This window comes from Argopecten irradians, chromosome 2 (genome assembly GCF_041381155.1).
Source record: "Argopecten irradians isolate NY chromosome 2, Ai_NY, whole genome shotgun sequence".
In the NCBI taxonomy this organism is placed as follows: Eukaryota; Metazoa; Mollusca; class Bivalvia; order Pectinida; family Pectinidae; genus Argopecten; species Argopecten irradians.
The window spans coordinates 15756540-15774302 of NC_091135.1; the positions used below are offsets into that span (position 1 = coordinate 15756540).

The window sequence follows — 17763 nt, forward strand, 5'->3', positions numbered from 1 at the left end:
TTTCTGATAGGATTCATGTCTAAATGTTTATCATAATTATCAAGAGTTCTTTGATTGTGATATATGTATTATAATTGATCAATGGGTATATCTATTGATTGTTCTTTATTATTAATGAGCAGAAATTAAGCTAAATTATAAAAATCATTAGAATAACTCATTTTGCAGAATTGATAGGTGCGAAAAATTTTATATATCTTAAGCATACTGCATAATTATTGATGCGGTTCATGATCAGTTTGTCATTTTCTCAATTCTTAGTTACCAAATTTAGATTTTTAACACATTGTTGTCTGCAGATAATTTTTGATTAGTTAATAGGCAGTTATTGTATAGTTTGGTATATCTAGTAATATTTACATTTTGCCACAGCGACTCCTTTTTTGTCTTTTCAATTTTTTATAGGGACTTTTTTTATCACATTGAACTTGGATGTTGAGATTAAAATTGCTGAAGCGGGACATTCAAATATTTATTCATATCTAAATTATGTTTTACTTTGAACTAAAAGAAAAATGTAGATATAACAATTAAAGGATTGATAGATTATATTTATTGGAGATAAAAATGCAATCTGGGTGGCAGATAAATAGAATAGCGCCCGTTAGTTTAATTAATTGTAAACAATTTATGGGGCTCATGATATTAATATTCTCATTTGAGTTTGTAAATGATGAAATAATATACATTAAGCTATATAAATTGAAGACATATTTATAAATAGGAATTTTCCTTTATCAGTGTACTTAAAGCTGAATTCCAGTATAAGTATATTTTATAACTTATCGATATAGATCAAACTTTATATATTACTCTTTAAGTTATTAAATTATGTATTATTCTTATTATTTTCATCATTATTATTATTTCTAGTGTCATAAATTACTCTCTCATTACCCTCTCATTTTCAAGTGAATTCTACCATATAATTGATTGTTAATTTCCCCCCAAAATATTAAAGTAAATTATCAAGTGTTCAGTGTGTAGTAAACCTTTTATTGTAAATTGTAATTTTATTGATGTGTTGTAAACTTATTAGTGTAACTTTAGTCTTTCAATTTTATTGTATGTGCATTTGAATTGTCACTCTCTTTACCAAGATCAATAAAGAGGAAACAGTTGTCACTATTATATTTACAGAACGACACAACCCGATGAAAGATCTCTGTGCTTCAAGAAGAGAAAGTTTTTGGTCCTTTGATGTACACCAATGGAAAAGAACATTATAATTGTACATTGTGGTAATTTTACTTCAAAGGCAGACTTTGTAGGCCTGCGACTGGTCAGGTTTGTTCAAGGGTGGATAATACGACAGAAATAGTAGTACCTTGAATATCGTAGATGGCTTTAGCTTTGATAACATGGTTTAACTCGTAACTGGTATAGGGAAAGGAACTGTATGAAAAAAATATATTGTTCCCCAAGAAGTCCTAGTTAAATGTGCCAGCATGTTAGTGTATAACAAATACCTGTTTCTACATACCTGCAATTAAGGTATTAACTAAACAACATTCGAATTTTGAATGTTGAAAGTCGGATGTCGACCTGCACAACATTCAAATTCTGTTCTTGGTGGCCAGTTATTGGTTCTGGATGTTGAATGTCGTATAACGAGCTGCAGAACATTCAAACGTCCGTTCATTATTTAGTTATATATAAGTTCTGAATATTGAATGTCGAGCTGCAGAACATTCAAAAGTCCGTTCGTTAGTCAGTAATACATAAGTTCTGAATGTTGAATGTCGTATGTCGAGCTGCACAACATTCAAAAGTCCGTTCGTTAGTCAGTAATACATAAGTTCTGAATGTTGAATGTCGTATGTCGAGCTGCAAAACATTCAAAATTCCATTCGTTAGTCAGTAATACATAAGTTCTGAATGTTGAATGTCGTATGTCGAGCTGCACAACATTCAAAAGTCCGTTCATTAGTTAGTTATATATAAGTTCTGAATGTTGAATGTCGTATGTCGAGCTGCAAAACATTCAAAATTCCATTCGTTAGTCAGTAATACATAAGTTCTGAATGTTGAATGTCGTATGTCGAGCTGCACAACATTCAAAAGTCCGTTCGTTAGTCATTATATATAAGTTCTGGATGTTGAATGTCGTATGTCGAGTTACACAACATTCAAAAGTCCATGCATTATTCAGTTATATATAAGTTCTCAATGCTGATGCCGTACGTCGAGCTGCACAACATTCAAAAGACCGTTCGTTGGTCAGTAATACATAAGTTCTGAATGATTGATGAATGATAAATGTCGAGCTGCACAACATTCAAAAGTTCGTTCATTATTAGTTATATAAAAGTTCTGAATGTTGAATGTCGAGCTGCACAACATTTAATAGTCCGTTCGTTTGTCAGTTATACGTAAGTTCTGAATGGTAAATGTCGTTTGTCTAACTGCAAAACATTTAATTCTGAATGTTGAATGTCGTATGTCGAGCTGCACAACATTCAGAAGTCCGATCATTAGTTAGTTATATATAAGTTCTGAATGTTGAATGTCGAGCTGCTTAACATTGAAACGTTGGTTCATAATTCAGTTTTATATAAGTTCCGAAAAATGAATGTCGAGCTGCAAAACATTCAAAAGTCCGTTCGTTTGTCATTTATACATAAGTTCTGAATGTTGAATGTCGTATGTCGAGCTGCACAACATTCAAAAGTCCGTTCGTTTGTCAGTTATACGTAAGTTCTGAATGGTAAATGTCGTTTGTCTAACTGCAAAACATTTAATTCTGAATGTTGAATGTCGTATGTCGAACTGCAAAATATTCACACTCTGTTCTGGTTGGCCAGTTTTTGGTTTTGAATGTCAAATGTCGAGCTGCACAACATTCAAAAGTCCGTTCATTAGTTAGTTATATATAAGTTCTGAGTTTTGAATGTCGAATGTCGAGCTGCACAACATTCAGAAGTCCGTTTGCTAGTCAGTTATACATACGTTCTGAATGTTGAGCTGCACAACATTCAAAAGTCTGTTCGTTTATCTGTAATGCATACGTTCTGAATGCTGAATGTCGTATGTTGAGCTGCACAACCTTCAAATTCTTAATGTTAAGGTCGAATGTCGAGCTGCACAACATTCAAAAGTCCGTTTGCTACTCAGTTATATATATAAGTTCTGAATGTTGAATGTCGAATGTCGAGCTACAAACATTCAAAAGCCCGTTCGTTTGTCAGTTATTTTAAAGTTCTGAATGTTGAATGTCGATTTTGAGCTGCACAACATTCAAATGTTAAATTTGAATGTCGAATGTCGAGCTGCACAACATTCAAAAGTCCGTTTATTAGTTAGTTATATATAAGTTCTGAATGTTGAATGTCGACTGCAAAACATTCAAAAGTCCGTTCATTAGTAATTTATACATAAGTTCTGAATGTTGAATGTCGTATGTCGAGCTGCAAAACATTCAAAAGTCCATTCATTAGTCAGTAATACATAAGTTCTGAATGTTGAATGTCGTATGTCGAGCTGCACAACATTCAAAAGTCCGTTCGTTAGTCAGTTATATATAAGTTCTGAATGTTGAATCGTATGTCGAGCTGCATAACATTCAAAACGTTCTTTCATTATTCAGTTATATATAAGTTCTGAATGTTGAATGATAAATGTCGAGCTGCACAACATTCAAAAGTCCGTTCGTTAGTCAGTTACATATAAGTTCTGAATGTTGAATGTCGTATGTCGAGTTACACAACATTCAAAAGTCCATGCATTAGTTAGTTATATATTATATATAAGTTCTGAATGTTGAACGTCGAGCTGCACAACATTCAAAAGTCCTTCGTTTGTCAGTTTATATATAAGTTCTGAATGTTGAGTGTCGAACTGCACAACATTCAAAAGTTCGTTCATTATTCAGTTATATATAAGTTCTCAATGCTGATGCCGTACGTCGAGCTGCACAACATTCAAAAGACCGTTCGTTGGTCAGTAATACATAAGTTCTGAATGATTGATGAATGATAAATGTCGAGCTGCACAACATTCAAAAGTCCGTTCATTAGTTAGTTATATATAAGTTCTGAATGTTCAATGTCGAGCTGCTTAACATTGAAACGTTCGTTCATAATTCTTAACATTGAAACGTTCGTTCATAATTCAGTTTTATATTAGTTCCGAAAAATGAATGTCGAGCTGCACAACATTCAAAAGTCCGTTCGTTTGTCATTTATACATAAGTTCTGAATGTTGAATGTCGTATGTCGAGCTGCACAACATTCAAAAGTCCGTTCGTTTGTCAGTTATACGTAAGTTCTGAATGGTAAATGTCGTTTGTCTAACTGCAAAACATTTAATTCTGAATGTTGAATGTCGTATGTCGAACTGCAAAATATTCACACTCTGTTCTGGTTGGCCAGTTATTGGTTTTGAATGTCAAATGTCGAGCTGCACAACATTCAAAAGTCCGTTCATTAGTTAGTTATATATAAGTTCTGAATGTTTAGTGTCGAGCTGCACAACATTCAATAGTCCGTTCGTTAGTCAGTTACATACAACTTCTGAATGTTGAATGTCGAGCTGCACACCATTCAAAAGTCCGTTCGTTAGTCAGTTATATATAATTTCTGAATTAATGTTGAATGTCGTATTTCGAGCTGCACAACATTCAAAAGTCCTTTCATTAGTTAGTTATATATAAGTTCTGGATGTTGAATGTCGAGCTGCATAACATTCAAACGTTCGTTCATTATTCAGTTATATATAAGTTCTGATTGATGAATGATAAATGTCGAGCTGCACAATATTCAAAAGTCCGTTTATTAGTTAGTTAGATATAAATTCTGAATGTTGAATGTCGAGCTACATAACATTCAAACGTTCGTTCATTATTCAGTTTTATATAAGTTCCTAATGTTGAATGTCGAATGTCGAGCTGCACAACATTTAAAAGTCCGTTCGCTAGTCAGTTATATATATAAGTTCTGAATGTTGAAAGTCGTATAACGAGCTGCACAACATTCAAATGTCCGTTCATTAGTTAGTTATATATAAGTTCTGAGTTTTGAATGTCGAATGTCGAGCTGCACAACGTTCAGAAGTCCGTTTGCTAGTCAGTTATACATACGTTCTGAATGTTGAGCTGCACAACATTCAAAAGTCTGTTCGTTTATCTGTAATGCATACGTTCTGAATGCTGAATGTCGTATGTTGAGCTGCACAACCTTCAAATTCTGAATGTTAAGGTCGAATGTCGAGCTGCACACCATTCAAAAGTCCGTTTGCTACGTATACTCAGTTATATATAAGTTCTGAATGTTGAATTTCGAATGTCGAGCTGCACAACATTCAAAAGTCCGTTCGTTTGTCAGTTATTTTAAAGTTCTGAATGTTGAATGTCGTATTTTGAGCTGCACAACATTCAAATTCTAAATGTTGAATGTCGAATGTCGAGCTGCACAACATTCAAAAGTCCGTTCATTAGTAATTTATATATAAGTTCTGAATATTGAATGCAGTTTATAGATTGTTGATGGAAAAATTTTAATTTATCTTATCGATGTTGAATATTTAGTAGTCGTGGAATTTTAATCAAAACAAATCACTAAGTGAAACATGCATCAATTGAAATATATTTTATATAAATTGTTATGTATTTCATACTATATAACAGGTAATTATCACATCTAGCATGCGTGTATAGTATTAACCTAAACCATGCTGTTACGTCACATAATATATTGAGTGTTTACCTGCACTATACCTGTATCTAGATCGCACATTATTAACCTTAATAACAAAAAAAAATTATCAGTTTTAAAAATCTTTCATCAAGTATGTCATTCTTTGTATCTGATGATATCAGGAGATTAGATGTAAAGATTGTCGACCCAATATAGCGTGATGTTATATAAATAAGTTAACACACTAAGCGGCGATAGTAGATACAACAGCCATTTCGTGTATGGCGGGTCGCTTTGGTGAGTATATAACTTTATCATACATGTTTAGGAAGCATACTGTTTGACTTTAATAATTAAATGTGTTTGTTGCTACATTCCTTACTGCCCAAGCACGATGGAACTCCACCATAAAAATAATCACTTGACCATCGGTGACAAATATATCAAGGTCCAACTATCAGCTAGGGGCAGCCTTGCCATCGGGTGACATAACGACTCTCTGGTGGGCAACACATTACAGGTCATCAATTGTAGATTGTCAACTTTCAGAATACTTTGACTATTGCCTAAGGATTGTAACTATGACATATACCACAGAACAGACTCATGCTAAAGAGCGAAGAATATATGTTATTTAAAAGGGTCTTTCTTAGGTTCTCTAACAAAATAGTTCAAACGTATGGAGTTCCCGTTTTGGTTAAGTTTGAATGTGTAGCTGCTTTAGTGTTTGTTTACCTGTACTGTATAGCTTTACTACTAAATATTATATGATCCTGAGCGTTTGAAAGAACCGTTATCCATATAATTCCTTTAACATTTGTAAAAAACTAATTCAAAAATATAAAATTTGCTTAATGCAGAGCGCTATTGTTTGAAATAGGTTGTATCAAAATAGTATAATGTCATGAAAATCTATGTAGTACAATCCTAAAACATCATCAACACACAGTGTGGTTTGTAACTAGTAGTTTTCGTAAGATTAATATAGATTCTTAAGTTATTAATATTTCAGTTATAAGATAAATTTATTATATCATACATTAAAGAGAAAATACAAGCGTGTTTCATATAATGCAATTAACTTTAATGTAAAATGTTGGATTGAGTAATTGTACACTTACGTCGAATCTAACCCATTTCATCGCATCAGTACCACACAGCAGTCCGCACACGACATACTCGCAATCTACATTATTGTATTGATTTTATCGAATAATAGAGTTTAGTAGCCCGTACTTAAAATCGATACCGTTCTTCATGTTATTAATTATCCACTGATTGTAAATATGAATTATTAATAATAAATCGATCATCCTTGCCAGAAAAGATGTCGACCAACACTAACGGGTATAAACCCAACTACTCTGAAAGTGAATCTTCTCCGTTCAACGAAGTCTCTGACGAGGACAACAGCGAAGTGTCTGACGAGGACAACAGCGAAGAAACATATCATACAAAAGACACATTAAACGAAAGTGGACCATTTCTTTACGAACTTCAGCATACTAAATCCACACAGTTTAAATGCCTGCTCAGTGTGTGCACTGCTTTTGCCTTTTGTATATTGGTAAGTAATTTTATATCGACGAGTCAGTAAGAAGAAAACCACCCGGACTATTATCATTCCATTGACCATTCTAATGCATCTTTCACTATGCGCTATTAAATAATATATAAATTGGGCGTCGTTAGTACAATAATGAATGTTTATTTTAATTCCTTTTATATATAAGGTAAACAGTATCGCTAAGTGCATGTATGATATTTATTCGTTACTATTTAAGCATTTAACTATCTTCCTATGGCATCTATGGTTTATTGTCTGCAAAACTCTGGCATCTATATAGACCATAGATGCCATAGGAAGATAGTTTAATACTTATATTTTCATTATCAACTCATTTTGAGGTCTCTGCATTAACATTGCTTAAGCTATACCAGGAAAAGCGTTTATCAACGACGATTTAATTCACAAGATGGAACAGCCATTTTGACGGTGATCAGTTGACATTACCGCGTCAACATTAGTGACGTCGTAATGGTCACGTTTTGGGTGTCAGGTATACCGTCATAAACTGCACTTTGCTTTGGTTAGTTTATATAGTAGAAATGACAAGTAAATGTAAATATTGGATCATATTATTTGTGTTAAGAAAAAAATTTTTAAACCCAGAACGACTACTAAAGCCGTCATCATTTTATTGTTAATTGATTTATTCTTATTTTACACTTAGCTCTCAAATGGAAGCATGTGATTTCAAATATGTCTACTCATCTGTAGGGATGGACAAAAGGGCAGCTGGGACCAGCATTCCTAGATATCCTTCTCATCTGTAATACCACGCTAGACAAAGGATCCGTCATCATGACATCGTATTTCATTGGCAGAGTGATAGGATCTATTTTAGGAGGAGCTGTGTACTCTAAATGTAACAGATACCTTATCCTAATAGTGGCTTTGACTACCAACAGCTCAATGTTCGCTGCAATACCCTGGTGCACAACATATGAAGTGATGATTTCTGCGCATGTCATCCATGGCATTTCCGGTGGTGTAATGTCTGTCAGTAAGTAGATAAACCAGTTGATAGCATAGTTTGCATAATTTGACCATGAACAACATGTAGTTTCCTTAAACAAAATAGTCATTGTCATTATCGTTAACAACATCAAGATATTTGATAGGCAAAGTTATCAAGATTTGAAAGAAGGTAATGATGTTGTGCCTTTTTCTCGCTCTCATGAGAACAAGTGATGTAAAACACATATCCATGAAGGTCTATCTCCAATTAGCTAGGAAGATAAATTTTAATTTTATAGTTTTATTTGTCTTTGTCTTTTAGTATCTTAACATAGAAATTATAAAATTTGACGTTAGAAATGCTTCTGGCAGTCAAAATCTTTTTTTTTTTTTTTTTTGGTAAAGGTAGACTTGCAACAATTCAGGAAGTTTCTTTGTTTTGCGTAAAAATCAAAAGAATGGGATCTTATTATAACTCATAGCATTACTTGCGATAGTAATGAAGCTTTCAAACTATTGTTTCAGCTTTGATATCCATAGCAGCTTCAATATGGGGAGCTTCAGTGAGGGGAAGGGTGTATATGAACAGCTTTTACGCGGCGTTTGCGGTTTCTGGTTTCTTGTCTCCAATGGTAACATCAAAATTTCTCGTCCCTACTGACGTCATCAGATATGATACGTCATTGAACAACTCTCGAATTACTGTGAATAACATCAGTTGGAAAAGCTCGTATTACATACCGATTCAGCGAAATAATCTAACAGATACAGACGAACTCAATTCCAGCCTATATTTAGCGTATTTGATTTCGGCTGGATTAGCATTCTGCAGTGCACTTCCTTTTGCTGCGATTTACCTAAAATCGCAAAATAGCTCTTTTAAACAACAAAACAAAGACGAGTTACAATTTATCGGCAGACTTCCAACATGGACGAAAATACTTCAGTTGATAAATGTTGGGGTGTTTGCAGCAGTTTTTATATCTCTGGATTTCACATTTAGTGGATACTTAACGGTTTTTTGTGTTCAACATTTACAGTGGAAGAAAACATCCGGGTCTATGCTGACATCAGTTGCTTTTATTGCCTTGCTTTCGGGACGGATAGGTGGTGCTGTATTAACACACTATCTTAAACCACTGACAATGTTGATGATTTCAATTGGTTTGTGTTCAGTAGGATTCGTCGGTTTCTTGTTAAGTGCTGTTTACCTTGACCACACGGGGATATGGATATCTGTGTGTGTTTTAGGGATACCTATGGGCGTCGTTTGGCCCTGCCTGTTAAGCTGGATCAACGAGAAACTAATACCATTGGGAGGTAAAATAGCGGCCTACGTAATGATTGCATCGTTTATGGGTGCCCTTTTCAGCCCAATGCTGTTTGGGTATATGATGGAGGAGATATCCCCGTTATGGTTCTGTTTCCTCAGCTTAGGAAAGACCGTTGTCGCCATCATCAGTGTAGTATTCATAGTTATTTATACCAGATGTCAATCAAGGTTAGAGAGTAAACAAAGCAATGATTAAACTGTCAAATGCTGAAAAGATAATAATGTACATTTTACTAAATCATTCATCTCATTATTTCTCAATTTCATCCGGAAACCAAAACAAAAGTTTGGAAAATGTGTGAATCCTCGTAATGTTCGAAGATCAGTAAGTCTATAGAGAGAAAATCTATATTTTCTCTTTATTTAGATGTACAGATTCATTTGTATGCTAAAATAAAATATTTATAAATTAATCAACAAAGACATTTTCTGCATGAAATTATCTACAAAAGTTGATAATTAAGATATATCATCTATCTTCATCGGATTTAACATCTCGCTAAATGCCCGGGATCAAGGGGCATTTTTGAATATCTTCCATATTATCGAAATGAACATATTCAGGGACACAAGATAGTTTACAAAGCCGTCATCATTTTATTGTTAATTGATTTATTCTTATTTTACACTTAGCTCTCAAATGGAAGACATGTGATTTCAAATATGTCTACTCATCTGTAGGGATGGACAAAAGGGCAGCTGGGACCAGCATTCCTAGATATCCTTCTCATCTGTAATACCACGCTAGACAAAGGATCCGTCATCATGACATCGTATTTCATTGGCAGAGTGATAGGATCTATTTTAGGAGGAGCTGTGTACTCTAAATGTAACAGATACCTTATCCTAATAGTGGCTTTGACTACCAACAGCTCAATGTTCGCTGCAATACCCTGGTGCACAACATATGAAGTGATGATTTCTGCGCATGTCATCCATGGCATTTCCGGTGGTGTAATGTCTGTCAGTAAGTAGATAAACCAGTTGATAGCATAGTTTGCATAATTTGACCATGAACAACATGTAGTTTCCTTAAATAAAATAGTCATTGTCATTATCGTTAACAACATCAAGATATTTGATAGACAAAGTTATCAAGATTTGAAAGAAGGTAATGATGTTGTGCCTTTTTCTCGCTCTCATGAGAACAAGTGATGTAAAACACATATGCATGAAGGTCTATTTCCAATTAGCTAGGAAGATAAATTTTCTTTTATAGTTTTATTTGTCTTTGAGTATCTTAACATAGAAATTATAAAATTTGACGTTAGAAATGCTTCTGGCAGTCAAAATTTTTTTTTTTTTTTTTTTTTTTTTGGTAAAGGTAGACTTGCAACAATTCAGGAAGTTTTTTGTTTTGCGTAAAAATCAAAAGAATGGGATCTTATTATAACTCATAGCATTACTTGCGATAGTAATGAAGCTTTCAAACTATTGTTTCAGCTTTGATATCCATAGCAGCTTCAATATGGGGAGCTTCAGTGAGGGGAAGGGTGTATATGAACAGCTTTTACGCGGCGTTTGCGGTTTCTGGTTTCTTGTCTCCAATGGTAACATCAAAATTTCTCGTCCCTACTGACGTCATCAGATATGATACGTCATTGAACAACTCTCGAATTACTGTGAATAACATCAGTTGGAAAAGCTCGTATTACATACCGATTCAGCGAAATAATCTAACAGATACAGACGAACTCAATTCCAGCCTATATTTAGCGTATTTGATTTCGGCTGGATTAGCATTCTGCAGTGCACTTCCTTTTGCTGCGATTTACCTAAAAACGCAAAATAGCTCTTTTAAACAACAAAACAAAGACGAGTTACAATTTATCGGCAGACTTCCAACATGGACGAAAATACTTCAGTTGATAAATGTTGGGGTGTTTGCAGCAGTTTTTATATCTCTGGATTTCACATTTAGTGGATACTTAACGGTGTTTTGTGTTCAACATTTACAGTGGAAGAAAACATCCGGGTCTATGCTGACATCAGTTGCTTTTATTGCCTTGCTTTCGGGACGGATAGGTGGTGCTGTATTAACACACTATCTTAAACCACTGACAATGTTGATGATTTCAATTGGTTTGTGTTCAGTAGGATTCGTCGGTTTCTTGTTAAGTGCTGTTTACCTTGACCACACGGGGATATGGATATCTGTGTGTGTTTTAGGGATACCTATGGGCGTCGTTTGGCCCTGCCTGTTAAGCTGGATCAACGAGAAACTAATACCATTGGGAGGTAAAATAGCGGCCTACGTAATGATTGCATCGTTTATGGGTGCCCTTTTCAGCCCAATGCTGTTTGGGTATATGATGGAGGAGATATCCCCGTTATGGTTCTGTTTCCTCAGCTTAGGGAAGACCATTGTCGCCATCATCAGTGTAGTATTCATAGTTATTTATACCAGATGTCAATCAAGGTTAGAGAGTAAACAAAGCAATGATTAAACTGTCAAATGCTGAAAAGATAATAATGTACATTTTACTAAATCATTCATCTCATTATTTCTCAATTTCATCCGGAAACCAAAACAAAAGTTTGGAAAATGTGTGAATCCTTGTAATGTTCGAAGATCAGTAAGTCTATAGAGAGAAAATCTATATTTTCTCTTTATTTAGATGTACAGATTCATTTGTATGCTAAAATAGAATATTTATAAATTAATCAACAAAGACATTTTCTGCATGAAATTATCTACAAAAGTTGATAATTAAGATATATCATCTATCTTCATCGGATTTAACATCTCGCTAAATGCCCGGGATAAAGGAGCATTTTTGAATATCTTCCATATTATCGAAATGAACATATTCAGGGACATCAAGATAGTTTATAAGAAACATCATTGTCCATTTCCAAATCTTCAACTTACATTTAATTGTCTACTCTGTGGAGGATAATTTTAGATGTCCCTAAGTTAAAGGTAGCCATATCCAGTGCTAAAAACAATGTATATTAAAAAATCCATTTCAAACTATGAGAATATTAAAACTATTGAAAATCAAAGAAGTTCACACCCGTATGATGATGCCGAAATGAATTGAAAGTAGTTCCCTGGATATTGTCAGTGGCGCTTTTTGCCACCATGTATATTAGAAAAAAACATCGGCCAACCAAAAAGTCAGATTAGTATGAAATAAAAATGTAATCATATAACTTTGGAACAAGTCAGGTAAACTTGTTAAAGATACTCGGTTATTGATGCAGATAGAAAATATATAAATATAAATGAAGCATTCGCAAGAAAGCTACAACATTGCTTTACGTTTGGTTGTGCATAGCGTTAAACATGTCTACAATGCTACTGCACATTTGTCTGTTTAATGATGTGAGCGCGGACATGATATTATAAATTATGAAATAATTCTCAAACTGTTGATAACTTTTGATGGTGAATAAAACATTAAAAGATGATTTGCCAGTATGCAAATAGTAGCGCATTTAACTTTTTAAAGTTTCTGATAATTTTAATAAGTCTGACATTAGCAAACCCCTGGTAAAACGGTAATACATTATGATAAAGGAATTCTAAGTACTTATTTAAAATCCATCACTTCAGACAATTGTTCAATATAATATCATGTGAAATGATAAGATTAAGATAAGATTCGCCGTGCTAACTTTTTTTTGTGTCAAATTATTCTATAAAATTCTCAAACAGTCATAAACTTTTGATCGTGCTGGTCCAAATTCTTTCTCAAATTCGGCATTAGAAAGCTGAAAACTATTTGTAGACATTTTGTCCCAGGTATATACCGCTTCTTTGCAAATTGGATCGGGAGATGCAATGAGCTCTCTGCGGAAAGATTCCAAACAGGAAGTGGCTTCATTAAAGGGGACATCACAAGGAACTGATGTGTTTTTCACAATTATTACAAGAGCTTTACTAAGACAAGAAATCAGTAACCTTTCAGTCGTTGCACCTTTGCATGAAAATGATTTCCAAATTGTGTAATGATCACGCGAGAGGCTGAAACCGTTATCAAAGAAATTCCTATACAATTCACAAGAATAATTGAATAACGGGCTGTGGCAGTGAGTGAAGAATTCCGTCTGACCTTGCGGATTTTTGCACCACACCGGAATAGGGCCATTCCCATCACCTCCTGTGACAGGAGTACAGAAACACTCTGAGTCAGGAGCCTCTCCAAACGCCGCTAAATTCTGACATGACACCCAGCAGTGTACATCCGGTGTACATTTCTCACAGTTACATGAATGTTTGTTTTTCGTCTTCTGTCTGATCAGGACGCTTGGCATACAGTACAGTCTCTCATACCGTGACGTCGGAGTTAGTGGGAACACTTTGAGACAGGCCACAGCATTTACTTTCGTAGCGTCACATTGTAATGAAGTGACAAAATTATCACGTGATTTACTGGGAGATGGGGAAATCGCCAGCTCGGAGAAGGAATTGATTACAACATCTGTATAATTCTTTGGAACTGCAGTAGACTTCTGCCCTGTCCAAAAATGATTATTTTTTTAAGCATTGATGTAACTATTTTTGAAAACTTCATTGGGGTATTTTTTATATATATATTTTTTAAATATTTTTGGACAGAAATTTTGTTTGCAAACTACGCGGATTCTCACAAACGGTTTCAAACAAAATTTACTTATTTTTGAATATAGCTCATATCATCTATTGATACCTCAAGCACCTTTTTGACAGCCACGATAGTTTAAAGAATAGTGGATATGCAAGATCAGGTTATATGATATAATGGTCTTCAAAACGTAAGCTGAACTGGTATTTAATGTTTCAAACTTAAATAGGCTCAAAATTATATACAATTTTACGTGTCTATACCAATAATCTTTTCTGATAATTTTCACTCAGAAATATAGCATGACAATAAAACATAATTAGGCTCTTAAAAAGTGTATCGAAATCTACTTACAGTAGGACTTTTCGTATTCAGACTGTGCAGAGGTAGGAAATATGGTGAGGTTCCCAACTGCCTTGATTTCACCACCCTCGGTATAAACCTCTATTGTAGCACGCCCTTGATGAATTAAAATTGTATATACTATACATACAGTAACATTTCAACAATCGACAAAATCACTGCAGCAGTCCTAAAGCTACTCCTGCTTCTAATCTCCGACCAACGTCAATGATACTGATGGCAGCGTCAATCCGTATGGGAGTCATCTAAGCATTAAATCAATTGCATTCTTTTGGAATTTTTGTGAGTATGAATACTAACTAGACAGTGGCAAATTCCACATGATGTGCGCTAGTTTAATGGTTATATTTACATTTGATAGCAATTTAATGATAAAGTCTCAAGACATTTCGCATCTATAATGCATTGAAATTATAATAGTCAAAGACGAAACAGCCATTTGAACAGCAATCTTCTGTGATCGCTCGCACGACAAATGTGTTACAATGACAATGACATCAAAGTAAGCGGATAGCAGTTCATGAACTGATGAATTCAAGAACTACATTTGGTAAGTTACATAGTGGTGCTGCAGTGAAAATGTAAATATATAAATATAATGGACTGTTTGTCCATGTGGGTATACGTAGGCGGTCATTGTAACGTCATAATTTTTGAGAAACTGTAAGTTAGGTCTCTGGTAAAAAAAACTTGTCTTCTTGTATTTATGTTTGTTTGCTAAATTAGATATGCTTTTTATACTGATGCGATAGGTTATACTATTAGTGAATGTTTTTTTTTATTTTTTTTTTATTTTGTAAACTAATTAGGGGAGGGGGTCCATAGAGAGGGATGGTAATAATGATTTAATGGCACAAACAAATAAAATCATGAAAACATAAATTGTATGATGAAATAAATCAAATATTAATTATATCAAGTCATTTAATGATGAAAAGATACGCAAAACAATATAGAAAATAGTATCATACAATAATGTATATTGATAAGATCAAACCATATACAGAACTTGATCCTACATTTAAAACACTGATATTCTATTTCACCTTATAGTGTCAAGTCCAACCTGTTCTGTGTGCGTATGTACAACAATCTGATTAAAATACAGATCCCCATTATACACTACGTTATGGAGATCGTAGTGTATAATGGGGATAAGGTATTTTAAAGATGCTCTACCGCCGACAGAGCATAAATGATATTCATCATTTGAACAATAATTGGTCTTTAATCGTGTATATATGTCTAATTAAAATTAAAAAAAAAATATATAAAATCATTTATTTCGACTTTGGTGCGTGCGCAATGAGTACTTCATTCCATATAGGATATAGTGACACGGAATTTTTTCGGGATGCAATTAATTATTTTTCATGTTTTTAACTTGAAGTTGAAGTAAAATTAAAAGCTCAAACTTTTCAATGATGGTAATGGTGTAAAGAAAGTAACTTTTGTAACTGAAGAAAAATACTAAATCGTCTACTCCTGTTTTTGATAGTGAAAAAATACCATTTGTCAGCGGTGGAGCAACTTTAATCAGATTGTATGTACAACCACGCGGAATTGATCACAGAATTAACATATATATGTGTTATCTAGGTGTTATTACAGATGAAGGTGGTCACTCTGTGTGTGTTTTATTCTTTCGCTGCCTGTCTCTCAACAAGTGTACTGTCGTTATTAGAATTGATGATAAAACAGTAAAAATCAATCTTACGACATTAGACAATAGACAAATCAATACGTCATGGTTTGAGTTTAAATAGAATTGATTGATGAACATGTGTGTTTAGTATAGCCTTCAGAAAAGCTATATTGTCATTACTATATACATGTACATATATAACGATGTATTTTTTTCAACATCTGTTGACTGTCCTTTTAAAACATCGACTAACAAATGTACATATATATATATGTAGCTAGATAAAAGCGCTTATTGATATTAAATGGGTCTCGTTCTAAAATTAATCACTGATTAAATTTGATTTTACCTAAATATTTCTTTATTTACCGACAGTTTCTCATAAATAAGAAAACTCAAATAGATTCAATCATACAAATTTTCGTACATGTGTTATGGTATCCACAAATAAAATTGCAAAACATGTGCATGTAAACGATGTCCCATAAAATATATCAATTGACATTTCTATCGAGATGGATACAATTTTATGTACATACCTGGATATGCCTGGAATATCAATGAAACGGTCAGAAAATAAACAATAGCTCCCATACTTGTATTGGTAATATGTCGTCTTCTTTATTACGTTGTATATATAGGCGTTATATAATATATCCACCCGGTGAAAAGCATGTAAATCACGTGACCATGCATGTAACGCCAATGATTAGATCTTTCATTTTGTGCAATTCTTCCCAGTGATTCAAACATAGTTCTGGCTTTAACTCTCTTATTATCGTTCCTTTTACCATTAATTAACTGTCCTATATGTTGCCCTTTACTGTGTTACATGTTTATAAAGACAGTCACTTATAAGACGGTAAAAGGTAACTTATGGGAGAGTATGGGTGAGTGTACGAAGGTCTCTGACATAATCGCATACTTGTTTTAATGCACAACACACAACAAGGAATATTTTGTTGTTTTTAACCCAAACCAAAATATGAACAGAATTGAACCCCCTGTTATTGACTAAGAATTAAACACATATCTACTGATAATTTCAGCTTTCTGAAAAGTTCCTGCTTTTGTATACCACGTTGACTTTAAATTTCTGATGTTCTTTTACATTTACTTTTGTATTATATTTCACAATTGGTTTCCAGAGATTTCGACTAAATCTTATATGGCACATGTAACAGCTGATGGTACTAAAGATACATGTATATGTATGCATAATGATTTAGTATTTTCCTGATAAATCCAAGATGGCCACTAAGGTTCTAGATGTGTCAAAATCTTTAAATCCTCCGATTTTAATGAAAGTTTTGGGGGCGGAGGGTACTGACTATATTGAATTGGCCTGGAAATCACTGCCTCTAACAGACACATTATTTGACTAGTTTCGTGTCATTATTTCTTTACTCATCAGTAATGTTTTAAAAGTCACTTTTAAGTGTTAAATCAAATGAGGTACATACAAATATATGTTCGTATGTTTCTAAAGTCTGTTTTAGTAACAAATATCGCAAAAACACTTCAATTTCAGAAACTAATATCACAGCATCACTGTTGGTAGAGATAGGAATTGTCTATGTGCTATTCATCATATAAAACACATACAAAGATAATGCTACCAGAACCCTTAGACAAAGGCCAAAGACCTTACTGAAATTAAAAACAAAAGTGTACTATATTAACACGAAGAATTGCTATGTTTTAAGTTAGAAATAACC

The 17763-nt window shown here is 33.7% G+C and overlaps 3 protein-coding genes across 3 annotated transcripts; 2 read left to right on the plus strand and 1 right to left on the minus strand.

Moving 5' to 3' along the window:
* Nucleotides 1-6686: 6686 nt before the first annotated feature.
* LOC138314588 (sodium-dependent glucose transporter 1A-like) lies at nt 6687-9899 on the plus strand. The gene is made up of 3 exons (XM_069254996.1): nt 6687-7200; nt 7915-8200; nt 8680-9899. The coding sequence occupies exons 1-3, from the start codon at nt 6961-6963 to the stop codon at nt 9681-9683; spliced, it is 1530 nt and encodes a 509-aa protein (XP_069111097.1). The 5' UTR covers nt 6687-6960; the 3' UTR covers nt 9684-9899.
* Nucleotides 9900-10173: 274 nt separating this feature from the next.
* Nucleotides 10174-12216, plus strand: LOC138314592 (sodium-dependent glucose transporter 1-like). The gene is made up of 2 exons (XM_069255002.1): nt 10174-10454; nt 10931-12216. The coding sequence occupies exons 1-2, from the start codon at nt 10253-10255 to the stop codon at nt 11932-11934; spliced, it is 1206 nt and encodes a 401-aa protein (XP_069111103.1). The 5' UTR covers nt 10174-10252; the 3' UTR covers nt 11935-12216.
* Nucleotides 12217-12339: 123 nt separating this feature from the next.
* On the minus strand, nt 12340-16847 carry LOC138314593 (uncharacterized). The gene is made up of 3 exons (XM_069255004.1): nt 16585-16847; nt 14392-14496; nt 12340-13950 (listed from the first exon to the last, which is right to left on the minus strand). Exons 1-3 carry the CDS (start codon nt 16637-16639, stop codon nt 13130-13132), a joined length of 981 nt encoding a protein of 326 aa, XP_069111105.1. The 5' UTR covers nt 16640-16847; the 3' UTR covers nt 12340-13129.
* Nucleotides 16848-17763: the final 916 nt, after the last annotated feature.

Excerpts from the sequence above, each read along its gene's own strand:
- LOC138314588 (XM_069254996.1), top strand. The coding sequence starts at position 6,961 with ATGTCGACCAACACTAACGGGTATAAACCCAACTACTCTGAAAGTGAA. Across the intron at positions 7,201-7,914 it reads CTTTTGCCTTTTGTATATTG|GGATGGACAAAAGGGCAGCT; the intron begins GTAAGTAATTTT and ends ACTCATCTGTAG. Across the intron at positions 8,201-8,679 it reads CGGTGGTGTAATGTCTGTCA|CTTTGATATCCATAGCAGCT; the intron begins GTAAGTAGATAA and ends CTATTGTTTCAG.
- LOC138314593 (XM_069255004.1), bottom strand. The coding sequence starts at position 16,639 with ATGGGAGCTATTGTTTATTTTCTGACCGTTTCATTGATATTCCAGGCA. Across the intron at positions 14,497-16,584 it reads GATATTCCAGGCATATCCAG|GGCGTGCTACAATAGAGGTT; the intron begins GTATGTACATAA and ends TAATTCATCAAG. Across the intron at positions 13,951-14,391 it reads TGAATACGAAAAGTCCTACT|GGCAGAAGTCTACTGCAGTT; the intron begins GTAAGTAGATTT and ends ATTTTTGGACAG.
- LOC138314592 (XM_069255002.1), top strand. The coding sequence starts at position 10,253 with ATGACATCGTATTTCATTGGCAGAGTGATAGGATCTATTTTAGGAGGA. Across the intron at positions 10,455-10,930 it reads CGGTGGTGTAATGTCTGTCA|CTTTGATATCCATAGCAGCT; the intron begins GTAAGTAGATAA and ends CTATTGTTTCAG.